At 27.3% G+C, this 13833-nt stretch overlaps 2 protein-coding genes across 2 annotated transcripts; both read left to right on the forward strand.

Moving 5' to 3' along the window:
* Positions 1–2338: 2338 nt before the first annotated feature.
* Phum_PHUM588470 (soluble guanylyl cyclase beta subunit, putative) lies at positions 2339–5611 on the forward strand (the record flags this gene model as incomplete). The annotated part of the gene is made up of 14 exons (XM_002432453.1): positions 2339–2341; positions 2706–2779; positions 2861–2961; positions 3047–3164; positions 3361–3487; positions 3578–3731; positions 3804–3958; positions 4052–4180; positions 4314–4396; positions 4469–4639; positions 4717–4954; positions 5028–5165; positions 5254–5411; positions 5482–5611. The coding sequence occupies 14 exons, from the start codon at positions 2339–2341 to the stop codon at positions 5609–5611; spliced, it is 1779 nt and encodes a 592-aa protein (XP_002432498.1).
* A 4111-nt stretch (positions 5612–9722) lies between these two features.
* Positions 9723–12092, forward strand: Phum_PHUM588480 (uncharacterized protein; the record flags this gene model as incomplete). The annotated part of the gene is made up of 2 exons (XM_002432454.1): positions 9723–11912; positions 12084–12092. 2 exons carry the CDS (start codon positions 9723–9725, stop codon positions 12090–12092), a joined length of 2199 nt encoding a protein of 732 aa, XP_002432499.1.
* Positions 12093–13833: the final 1741 nt, after the last annotated feature.

Consider the following 13833-nt stretch of genomic DNA (forward strand, 5'->3'; position numbering starts at 1 on the left):
ATTACAAAAAAAAAGAAAAAAAAAAGTAATAAATGAACTGCGTCAGGTGTTTTATATATGTAATTGTGAAATTTTTTTTACAAAAAAAAAATTAGGTTTTCCGGATTAATAATAAAAAACATGGAAAAATTTTCTTTTTTTTTTTTGCAAGAGGTTGTTTCATCGCATTTCGCGATGAAAGAAAAAAATTTTTTTTTTAAAATGAGATAAATATATTTGATGAAGTGAACGGTTGAATAAAGATGAGAATACTAATGATGTTGAAACAAGATGAGAAAAAAAAAAAATTTTTTTTTTTTTTGAATGAAAAGAAAATTTTTTTTTATTTTTATTAATTATAAATATATATATATACATATATACAATGGTTGCGTAATAATAATAATAATACGATTATAATTATCTTAATATTTTAAATAAACGTTTGAAAAGTTTGTCTCACACACACACAATTTACACAATTCATTTGTTATTTAAATTAAGGTTTCGTTGTTATAATTAACTGGTTGCGGTTTAACAAAAAAAAAAAAAGTTATTTAAAAATAATAATAATAAATAAAACAAAATTGAAAATGTTTTTAAAAAATATATGTACATGAAATATGTTTTCATAATATACGTTTTGGGTAATTACTTTTTTTTTTTTTTTTTTTTTTTTTATAAAAATGAAAATTATCGATATTTAATTTAGTTTAATAGTTTTTAATATCTAAATCATTCATCAATGAGTACGAAAATTTCATATAAAAATAAATAATAATTTACAAATTTCGTGTAAAACATTACTTTTCGGTATAAGTTAATAGTTTTGCAATTTAATAATAATAATAGTATTGAATCATCAATTATTGAAATGAAGTTTCATTTAAAAAAAAAAAAAACGGAAGGTAAGGTTTAATTTCAAAACGTGAAAAACGAATCCCTGGAAAAAAATAAATATTTTACATATACGAATACGAAATTCAATATCAGAATGAATTTATATTATTTAATAATTACGCGTTATTTATTAATAAGAATAAATGGTAGTAAAAATAACATTCATAACCGACAGAAATTCCATTATCCTTTCTACTCAGGTAGAAAACCTGGAACGGATCCTCCTTGAACACATAGAACAACCCCATAATTATTATTAAAATCTAATAGTTTCTAGTTAGCTCTCTTGTTAAAACACTCGAATCCTGGATTTTAATAATCAATTTTAAATATATTCATATCTTGTTATCATTGATAATAAATATGAGAGACAAAATCAAAGAGAGGTAGAGATAATAATCACCTCGTCTGATGCTCAAAAGTGTTATTTATAATTTCCTATTAAAACATTAAAACTAAAAAGTTTTGTTAATTTATGATTAGGATGTAGTCCGGATCGATTTCGAAAAAATAAAAAAAAAGCAATTAAAATTGTTTTTAAAAAATTATAAGTAAAAAAAAATTGATGTAAGATGATTGAAATGTCAATACATTAGAAAGAGAGAGAAAACGTTAGTTTTAGAAAAAAAAAACCACCATCTGAATTGTCGAAGGGTCCATTTTTAAAAGAAAGTGGTTGACATTTATAATTAAGATGACAATGATAGATGTCAAAAAAGATATCAAAAAAAAAAAAAAAAAAGAAAAATGTCGGGTACACAAAAGAAAATATATATATATTAAAGATCCGCCATTCGAAAAAAAAAAAAAAATTATTTAAAAAGAATAAATTTAAAATAAAACGACAAATGGAGGAAAGTTTTTAAAATTGAAAATTCAATAAAAAAAATTTTTTTTTAAATTGATTCTACGGAAAAAATTCATTTATTAGTAAATTTTTAATTTAATTAAACTTTTTTTTTATTTTTCAAATTGATTTTCGCACATTTTTTTTTTTTATTTAGATAAATCATTTAAAAAAAAAAAAAAAAAAATCGCCAATATACATTGAAAATAATTGTTTGACATTATTGTTAAAAGTACAATAGGATATATAAAACATAAAATGTTTTATGTTTTTTATGTTCGTTTCGGTAAAATATTTTTGTGCCAAATTTCCTGGCTTTAAACAAAAAAAAAAAAAAAAAGAAAAATTGGAATTCCACGTGACTTTGTCCTATTGGGTGGTGGTCAGACATCTGCTGGGGACCTTCCAAATTATACCGATCGATAGGATCCCACTTTAGGAAATAATTTTTGCCATACGAGGGGAGCAGTCGATGTTTGTCAGTCAGAAATGATCTTCTTGTCTTATTTTCCATGTTGTTTTTTCTCTGAGACTACGAGATAAAAAAAAAATTTTTTTCTATTTTTTTTTAAGTAACATTCACACGACATACGGGAAAATCCTTTTACAACAATGGTAAGTTTCTTTTGACCGACCAAATAATATTTTTAAAGTTTTTTATTATTATTATTATTAATAACGCGTATATAAAATATTAATCGGTAAAATAATTACTTTAATAAATAAATCATTTGGATTCATTTCGTGGATAAAAATAAAAGTTTTTTTTTTTTTTCATTTTTTTATGATAAAAAAAAGTTTTTCGCTGATTATTTTCGAATATTCAAAAAAAAAAAATTTAACAATAAAGTTTATAATTTTTTTATATTTTTAGTAAGTACTTTTTTATTTATTTAATTTTATTATTATTATTGTTGTTGTTATTATTATTATTATTATTATTATTATTATTACTATTATTTAATGGATTTCGTTTTAGTATGGCTTTGTAAATCATGCATTAGAATTATTGGTCATAACAACTTTTGGAGAAGAAACTTGGGAAGAAATCAAGTGAGATTATTATTATTATTTTTATTATTAATAAAATTTACGTATAAAAATATTGAACAATGAATGACGTATCCCTTACAGGAAAAATGCTGAAGTGCAAATGGAAGGACAATTTCTTGTCCGTCAAATTTACGAAGATGAAATAACTTATAATTTAATCGGAGCTGCTGCTGAAAAACTTCGTGAGTCCAGACATACATATATATATTTTCCTTTCGAAAAATGGTTTAAATAATAATAATAATGATGATGATTGTTGGTTTACAGAACTTCCGGCTGACACGATTCTAGAACTTTTTGGAAAATGTTTTTTCGAATTTTGTCAAGATTCGGGTTACGATAAAATTCTTCAAGTTTTAGGAGCTACTCCTAGAGATTTTTACAGGTAAAATAAATTCCATTCGACATTTTTTATAAAAAATAAATAAATATAAAATATATATATATATATATATATATATATATATATATATATATATATATATATATATATATATATATATATATATATATATATATATATATAACGTCTGGGGATGTCGTTTCATTTAGAATTTAGATGCTTTACACGATCATTTGAGCACATTGTATCCGGGTATGAAAGCTCCTTCCTTTCGTTGCACAGTCAGACCCGAAGACGGAGCTTTACTTCTTCATTATTACTCCGATCGACCTGGTCTTGAACATATTGTCATCGGAATAGTAAAAGTAATCATCCAAAAAAAAATTATTATAGTTTCCAAAAAAAAAACATTTAAACCACTTATTTTTTTTTTGTTTTTGTTGTCGAACTCGAAGACGGTGGCGAGTAAACTTCACGGTACAGAAGTCGAAGTAGAAATAATACAATCTAAGGAAGAATCAGATCACGTGCAATTTTTGATAACCGGGCAATCAGGCCAAGGTTTTGCTTCGGATGCTGAATATACGGAAGCTGAAATACAGTCTTTGGGTCTGTCGGCAAAAAGAAAATATGAAAGTCAAAGTCAAATGGATTTTAATTAAATTTATTAAAATTTTTCAGATTCGAAAGTGAGTCCGGCAACTTTTTGTAAAGTTTTTCCTTTTCATATCTTGTTTAACAATAGCATGACAATTATGCAAACGGGTTCTTCGATTGCCAGAATTATTCCAAGTGTCCTTAGAAGTGGATGTAAAATCACTGACGTATTACATCCAGTTAGTTTATTATTATTATTATTATTGATGAGTTACAAAAATTTAATAAAATTTAGTTTTTGAAAAAAAAATTTCTTTTTTTTTTAATCTCAGGTAAGACCGCATTTGGAATTGACGTTCGAAAATATTCTTTCTCATATCAGTACCGTGTACGTACTTAAAACCAAACCTGGAGTCATGGAGGTGAACGTTGATCCCGAATATTCATCTTTGCGATTAAAAGTATTTTATTATTATTATTATTATTATTATTATTATTATTATTATTATTTTATTTATTATTCTGTAGAATAATCATCTTTCATTAATAATTACGGTCATGTAGATAATAAACGTTTTTTCTTTTTGTTTACAGGGACAAATGACTTACATTCCTGAATCTGATTCTATAATATTTCTTTGTTATCCGAGCGTTGTCAACTTGGACGATCTCACAAGGTAAACTTTTACCTTTACTATAACTTTCTTCATTTGCGCTCGTAAAATTGTGATTTAATTTTTAATTTTTAGAAGAGGATTATACATCAGTGACATTCCACTTCATGACGCCACCAGAGATTTGGTGCTCATGTCCGAACAATTCGAAGCTGATTACAAATTAACGCAAAATTTAGAGCTTTTAACGGATAAACTTCAACAAACTTTCAGAGTTTTAGACGGGGAAAAACAAAAAACTGACAGGTTAATAATAATAGTAATTTATTTAAAAAAAAAAAAAAAGAAAGAAATTAACGTGGAATTAAACTTTACGTCGTCAGATTATTGTATTCCGTGCTCCCGATAAGTGTAGCCAACGAACTTCGACATCGACGTCCAGTTCCAGCAAAACGTTACGACAGCGTCACATTATTGTTTTCCGGTATCGTGGGATTCAGCGATTATTGTGCAGCTAATACCGATGCGGGGAGCGCAATGAAAATAGTTCAAATGCTTAATCAATTATATACGGCTTTTGACGTTTTGACCGATCCCAAGAGAAATCCAAACGTTTACAAGGTAAGCAAAATATAATTGTGTGCGCGTGTTTTCAATTTTCATAATTTCCCATAAATTATTTATTAATTTAAAGGTTGAAACTGTCGGGGATAAATATATGGCAGTGAGTGGATTACCGGAACCTTGCAACACTCATGCTCGTTGCATGGCCAGAGTTGCTTTGGACATGATGGATTTAGGTCGGGAAGTTTTGTTCGATGGAAAACCTGTGGTATATATATATATATATTTTAATTCTCTCTCGATGATGAGGAAAATGATACATGACGGTGATGATTGATTGATTTTTTTTTTAAAAGAAAATAACGATTGGAATTCATTCGGGAGAAGTCGTAACTGGTGTGATTGGTCACCGAATGCCGAGATACTGTCTATTTGGAAACACGGTTAATTTAACTAGCAGAACAGAAACAACTGGAGCTCCTGGAAAAATAAATGTTTCTGAAGATGCTTACGAGTGAGCTTTTTCTTTTTGACTGTTGAAAAAAAAATTATTATTATTATCACATATATGAATTTTTTTTCAGGCATCTTTCTCAGCCGGACAATTTAGATCCTCAATTTCATTTTGAATATCGGGGACCCGTGACAATGAAAGGAAAATCGGAACCAATGAAAGTTTGGTTTCTTACCAGAAGTCAAGAACACATTGTTTAATTTTTAATTAATTATTTTTTTCTTTTTTTTTTTTGTTTTTTAACGTGAATCCTTACGTAGCCAAGTCGATAAATAAATAAGAAAGTGTAACACGAATAAAATTTATGTAACTTAAATTTAAGAGGAAAAAAATAATTGTTTAGTAAATAGTAGGATGCTGGAAAGAAAAAAAAAGATGACGTGTCGTATCACGAACAAAGTAAAAACCCAAAAATTTTATTCATACATACATATATATATCTATGTGTTGCCTTTAGCAAAATTTTCTTTTTCTTTTTTTTTTTTTTGTTTTCGCGTAAAATAAACTGCATGAAAAAATATTCATTATTATTATTAAAAAATTGTCTCTGATTTTTTTTTTTTTTGGGAAAAAATTAGAAGGGAAACATTTATAGTAATGAAAAAAAAAAAAAAAACAATTAATTTAGTTTAAAAACTAGTTATTATTAAATAATTTTTTTCGTTCATTCATTTATTTTAAAATTTACGAAAAGAAAAAAAAAAAATTAAATATTCAAGTTATGAAAGAAAAGGTAAAATTGTAACGGTTTTTTTTTGGATGATAAAAAAGCCCCGTTATAATAATACGCCATATTTGATTGTAGAATTTTTAAAGAAGTAAATAAATAATTTTTTTTTTTTATTTGTTTGGTGGCTATCAAAAAAATAAATTTTACCTTTTTTTTTAACATTGAATTAAAACAATAAAAATAATGTTTTAAAATTGATTGATAATTATTTACCTTTTTCATTATTTTATTTTCATCTTATATATATATATATATATATATATATATATATATATATATATTTATTTATTTAAAAAAGAAAAACTTGATTCATAAAAAAAAATGTAAATATTTTTTTTTTTTTAATAAATTAATAATTCTAATTAATATTAAAAAAAAAAAATGGCAACAAAATATTTTGAATTTATGGCGAAATTTTATTTGACTTTTTTTTTTTTATTAATTTACTTATTTTGCTTCGAGGCACAAATACCTGTTTGTACCTGAACGACCGTGAGCCATCGACAGTCTTCGTAGAACCGAGATACGGTTCGGACGTCGGGGCTCGCATATAACAAATTTATTTACTTTCTATGTGTTTTTTCGTTTTTTTCTAATGTGTACTAAACTAAAATATTAGTTATATGAAATGAGAAAAATGAATTTTTTATAAGTTCATATTATTATTACTATTATTATTATTAATGGTGAATAAATAAAGTTTTTTTTTTGGATTTACATGAATAATAAGGTAGTGAAAAAAAAAAGGGAAAGATATTATTTGTATTTGCCGCCTCATTGCATTCCAAATAAGGTAATTTTTTTTTTAAATTTAAATAAAATAATAATAATAATAATAATGTAATTAAGGAAAAGAATAATGATAACTTATCATTAGGTTTTTAAATATAATAATTGCTCAATTGCGGTTTTATATAAAATTTTCGAGGTTCAATTTGTAAATTATTTATTTAGAAATTCGGGGGGAAGGGGAGGGGGAGGGGAAAAGTTTGTGTCTTTTGTTGGCCTTCATCAATAAAGTAATTGCCTGCCTTGTCTCAAGTATTTTTTTTTTTTTTTTTTTTTTTTTTTTTTTTTTTTTTTTTTTTTAATTAGAGAGTCAAATTTACATTTTTTACGTGAAAAAAAAAAATTTTATGTCCTCGTTTTTAGTATCTTTGGCTATTTATTTATTTATTTATTTGTATTAAATTAATTAATTTTATTTTTGAAAAATAAAATTAAAATACCCCTTTTTTGATATTGTACCTCCCCTTTCCCTTCCCTTTACCTCCTCTTCCTCCTCCCCTTCCCCCTCCGAACACAAAAACCCCCTTTTTAATAATGATTTTAAAAAAAAAAAAAAAAAAAAAATTAATATCAATAAAATTGTCAAACTGATGACTTTTTTTTTTTTTTTTATTTAAAATGAAGAAAAAATTTTATTTATTTATGGTCAACACGCGACAGTAAAATTTTGAAAAAAAAAAAAAAAAAAAATTTCACCTAATGAGAGTCTAATTGTTTTTTTTTTTTAGGTTTTATATAATGAACTTTGTTTTTTTTTTTTTAACAATATTAAATTTAAAAACAACAAATTAAAAAAAAAATTAAATAAATAAATTTAGGACGAAACAAAAGTAATGAATGTGATTTTCTTTTTGACGAATGTTTACGACCACGCCCGTTCGATTTATTATTATTATTATTGTGAGTTTAAAAGGTTAAAAAAAAAAAATTTTTTTTTGTTCATTCATATCAAAGACAATAATTAAAAAATTTTTCTTACGTGTGAGCAACAATATCCGAGTGAAATTCAGGGTTGATCGTGTGTAATTTAAGCCTGACATGTAGCAACAACTAAAAGGTAGTTAAGTATGTCACCTGTTAAAACACATTCTTTTTTTTTTAGCAGTGGCGAATCCAATTCTAATAATGATTTTTTTTTTTTTTATAAAGTTAACTCGGAGTTCCGAAATCAGTTGAAAAAGACACAGAATCGAAAGATCCTGATTCAAATCCTTAGACTCGTATCTTTTAAAAAAGGGGGAAAAGGGGACCTAATACCTTATTGGAGGCATTGGGGAGAGATGGAGGGTTGAGGTTGAAATGGAGATCAAACTTCAAAAGTGCACGTCGATGCACTTATAATTTATCAATAAAATATTAATATTATTCGGGTTAATATAATAAGTGATACGTTGTATTTGTTATATTGCGTGTCGTTGTATCGATGATTAATTTTACTATTCATATTCATATTAACAAAAAAAAAAAAATTTTTTTCTTCAACAAAATCGTTAAACGAGGTGAAAGTTTATGGTTTTTTTTTTGAATTCGGTTCCAATGAAATAACATTATTAACCATGGAAAGTGGTAAAAAAAAAATTTTTATTTTTTTATTATTATTATTCCTTTCTCGTTTGTTTTTATGTCTGGCAAAAATCGTAAATACCTTCTAATTTTTTTTTCCCCACTACCTTTAAAAAAAAAAAAAAAAGAGAGAAAGAAAAAAAAACCAGCTCGTTAACAAAGTAGTTGTATGTTTGAAAAGGCCTAAAAAAAAAAAAAAAAGAAAAAAAACTTGTCTTATTATTCATAAAAAAAAAAAAAATTTAACTTTACGTGATAAATAAAATTTTTTTTTAAATTTTAAATTAATGATGTCATCAATAAAATTATAAAAAGATTTCCGCAAATAAAAACAATTGAAATTTAATTTGTGAAAAAAAAAAAAAAATGAAACTTGAATCCCCGGATCCGATTGTAATCAATTAATAGAAAAGTAATAAATGTTTATAAGAAAATGAAATATTCCATTCGGAAAATTTTAAAACAATGGAAAACCAAACATTTTCTCACCTGAGATAAACAAAACAAATTGACAAAGGTCACGGTGGGACACTTTTTATTTCGTATCAAATTTTTTTTACAAATCTTTCGCTCATCATTTATAAAAATATCCTCTAGAAACGATGGTTAAAGTTTTCGTAATAATAGTAATAATAGATGAAGGGAAAAATGATTCGTTTAAACGGGACCTTTTTTTTTATTTTGATTAAAAATAAATAAATAAATAAGGGTGACCATTCATAAATGAGAAATTCTAGAAAAAAATGAAATTGAAAAAACCTGAATTTGATCAGGATAAAAAAAAATCCCATTCATACTCTTTGTATTTGCTTTGCAGGATTAATAATATTAATTTGCAACACGTAATCAACGTTTTTATTTATTATTATTTTTACTTTGCATCTGTGCATGCAAAAAAAAAAAAAAATTAATATAAAAGATTAAATGTCGGTAAAATCATTGAATTCTTATAAATATTTTTTTTTTGTGATTTCACTACCCCCATATGACCAGCACTAGCCTTTAAAATGATTTTGAAAAAATTAAAAAAATTGCGTTTACAAAAATAAATTCATTGATATTTATTACTTTTTTAAAAAAAAAAAAAAAAAAAAAAAACTTCCACAAGCAAACAATAAAAACTAATAGTTTTTTTTTTTTTGTTTAATTTATTAGGGTAAGAAAAAATGGAGGCACTAAAAGATCATCATTTTCTTTCTTCTCTCCAAACAAAATCCATCGAGAATAATATGTCCGTTGAAAACGCGAAAGAATCCAATATGAATAATTCGAAAAATTTTTGTGATAATTTAATTTCGACGGAAAAAAATGGTGAAATTGGTGATTCATTAACAATAAAAACAAATTTCGCTGAAATAAATACTGAGAAAAGGGATTCGATACCGATCGTCGGAGAATCTTTTATTTGGAAACCGACAACTAATAAAATGAATATTGAAAAAACAACTTGTTGGGCTCAAACTAAAAAAGAAAATAATTTGATGAATGAAAATCAAGAAATACCAAATTCCAACGAATATGCAAACATTTCGACTCAAATTGATAACTTACCGGTTAATTTTAGTACAAAATCCATTCAGAGAAAGAAAAAAGTTCCAAAAATCGAAGTCAGACAAGAGGATTTTAAAACGGTGGTTAAAATTTCAGTCAAAGAAACTCCCACACCTGAAGAAGAAGAAGAAGAAGAAGAAAAAAGAGAAAAAGATATTTTTAATCGTTTAAAACCTGATAATTTTTACGAAAATGCCAGCGGTGATAACGAAAATTTTCTTGATAAACCCCATGGAGTCTCTTCAATCGCATTTCAAAATACAAATAACGATAAAGAGGTTTACGAAAATGTCGGTTCGTTAAGAGAACAACAATTTGAAAATACATCTAATGACACCCGCAACGATGAGTGTTTATACGAAAACTTATTAATTAGTCGCAACGTTCGAACTAATTCAAATGATGCGGATTCTAATTATTGTAATGTTGGACCATATCATTCGGTAGAAGAATCAAAAGTTCACGCGAATCCAAGTAACTTTACCAAAATCAATACAAATCCGGAAAAAAAAAATTTAGATAAATGTGAAGAATTTTATGAAAATATCGACGGTGGCAACATTCTAGTTAAAGTGAACGATGATAAATCATTGTTGAAAAACGTTGAAAATAAGTCGGAAAATTTTAAACCGGTGAAACACGAGTGCGAAAAAATATCCGAATTAGAAACAGAAAAAAAAACATCTTTTACGGAAATTGTTTTGCCCAAGACAAAGACAAACTTTAAAAATATAAAGAACGATTCCTTATCGGGAGATTCTTTCGACAGCGGAACTTCAAGTGACGTCGACGGACTTCCGACGTTTGTTCAAACAAAAAATGGAAACGTCATTGTCACGATAAAAAATTTTCAGGGAGAAGAATTTAAAAAAGAAGATTACGGTCAGCAGCAACAACAACAACAGCAACAGCAGCACGTAAGAGCAGAAAGTCTCACGAGTAGCGGTGTCGGCGCGGACAGCGGAGAAAGCGACGATGAAAAAAGTAACATCAGCTGCGATTCTCTCAACAGCAACGAACTTTATCCTCAATCAAATTCCGAAGATCACGGGTATCACACGCCCAATTCGGATGATAAAGCGGGGTCCCCAGTGAACGGCGGAAGCGTTTACGAAAACGTAATAAAAACATCGAAATTAAATGGGGGGGACTCGACGGGGGGTTTCGTCCAGAAACCGAATCCGATTGAAAAAATGGAAAATTTACGAAATCTAAAAAGATTCTCCGAAGGTTTATCGGATTGTTTTTGTGAAGATTATGAAAACGTTCGCGTTTTTCACACGACGGATGCTGTAGGTGAGAACAAACAAAATGATTTTTCACCAATCCGTGAAGATAATAAGGATAGTAATGTTGATAATATTCAAAAATCGTTACCAAAGAATCTCATACGCGATATATGTTCGAGAAACGGTAAATCATCGATCGCGGATCAAATGAAAAAAAAAATCAAAGACGAAAATAAAACTTTTGTTGCTCAAACGATTTTAAACATCGTGGGTTCTAATAAATCGTCTCCGCCGGATGCGGAAACAAACGGAAACGATATCGGTTCGAAAGATTCGAAACAAGGATTTGTGGTCGAAGAAAGAACATACGAAGACCGAAAAACTGATGTCCACTGTCTCAAAGGAAACAGAAGAATCCCTGCCGTGGATGAATTTGACACGGATCAATTTTATAAATTTCACGTGAAGGAAAATTCACGGGATGAATCGAACGGGGAAGATGAAACGTTCGCGGGAATCAAAGACTATTTTTCAAAAGAAAAGTCTACTGCCATAACGAGTGCCAAAGGAACCATCAGAGGAGTCAAAAATAGAGTGAAAGCAGGGATAGCCACATTTTTAAAAATGCAAGAAACCAAAGTGAGTATAAACCTAACATTAATATTAGTTATAATAATAATAATAATAAATTCTCATTATCAAATATTAGAAAAATATTGGACGGTTAGCCAGTTAAAAATTTTCTTCTCACGATCATTCGATATGGTTATTGACACGTTTACTTTTTTTTTTTTTTTTTTTCCTTATAAGCCTTTGTAAAAGTAATAAATTATGTTTAAATTGTTTTTGTAGGGGGGAAAAAAAAAAAAAACCAAAAGACAAATCGAGTAAGACACGTTTTTTTTTTTTTTTTTTAAAGTATTTATTTATGAATGGAAAAATAATAATAATAATAATAAAAGGAAAATACTTATTGAATAAAGAGAATCGTCTGCCGCGGTAAAACGTTTTTTTTTTTTTTCTGAATTGTTTTTTAAACTTACCAAAGATTTAATGAGTGACCGCCCGAAAAATGTTGCACAATATTATTGGGAGTTATTAGGGGCGAGGTCAGGTGATTGTCTCTTTAGACTTGCAATATTCGAAATGTCGGAATTTTCATGGAAACAAGTTTTCCATCCGTCCAAATGCTATTTACAACCTTTTGACATTTTTTTTAACATCACGAGCTAAAGCTCGTAGTAGTATTAATTACTCTTTTAATTATTATTTATTAATTTGTTAAATTTAAATTTAGCAATATATATACATATTAGATTTCAATCGAAAAATTTCTTATTGACAAAAAAAAAAAAAAAATTTTGTATTAAAAAGTATTTTAAAAATGTTAAAAAGTGTGTCACATTGAGTGGAGTGACTAATTTCACTCGTACTACGACTCGATAATAAAAGTTTTTCTTTTTTTTTTTTTTTTTTTAAATAAAAACGAAAACCGATAAATGTCGTCCTCGTGAGAATTATTTAAAATTTTAATTCACCTGTCTTCGAGTGGGGTACTACCACCTGTCATTACGGCATCTTTTGTGAAAGGTGAAGAGTGTGAAAGGGTGTCGGTAGATGATGAGAGTTGTTTTTTTAAACGACTAAATAATGTTTGGCTTTTGTGAAAAAAAAAAAAAAAAAAATTCTTTCGACCTTCGTCTGAAATGGAAAGTACTCGATGAAAACATCGCACAGAAAAGGGAAAGAGAGAGATAGATAGAGAGAGGAGGGGAGGAGGGAAAGTAAAGATTATTTTTCAAAAAAAAAAAAATTTTCATACGAAGTTGTTTGTTTGTTTGTATAAACGATCGGCCTTGACATCGGAATCCGCACAGAAAAGACACGTTTAAATCTGCCGTAGCAATAACCTCGACAACCGGACAAACGGTTAAGAGTCGATTCCCGAATCGAGAAATCGATTGTTATTGTAGGACGCCGATAAGCCTCACGGTGATTAAGCATAACGATTCGGATTCGTCCGATCGTAAATTCGAATCAGGCTGCAACGATATATTACCGTTAGGATGCTCACGCATGCATACCTTCAAGTGACCTTGTTGCTCACACACACACACGCACACGCAAACACGTCGGAATTAGAGATGTTCGATGAGCAAAAAAGGAAAAAAGAGGGCCCATCGACCTTGAATCGCGAAGGCCCATTCGCAAACTATTAAACTGGTTTTATTGACATTTCATAAGAAATTTTTATTTATTTATTTATTTTTTTTTCAAATGATTAAATGCTTATTACCGATCGATGGTAATAATGATGATGATGATATTGTTTAGATTCGAGTTGTATTTAAACTTTATTTCCGGGCTAATTATTTTTTATAAATTACGAGTTGTTTACTTGTATACATACACATACGCAATTACGCAAATTTAAATTGATTATAATAATAAATTATGACTTTGTTAAAACCTACATACAAAGATTATTTTATTAAAAAAAAAAAGGATAAGGTCATTCCTTGAGCTGAAAATTGAAAGTGAAAAAAAAAAAAAAAACATT

Source organism: Pediculus humanus, genomic scaffold (assembly GCF_000006295.1).
Source record: "Pediculus humanus corporis 1103172108311 genomic scaffold, whole genome shotgun sequence".
NCBI lineage: Eukaryota > Metazoa > Arthropoda > Insecta > Psocodea > Pediculidae > Pediculus > Pediculus humanus.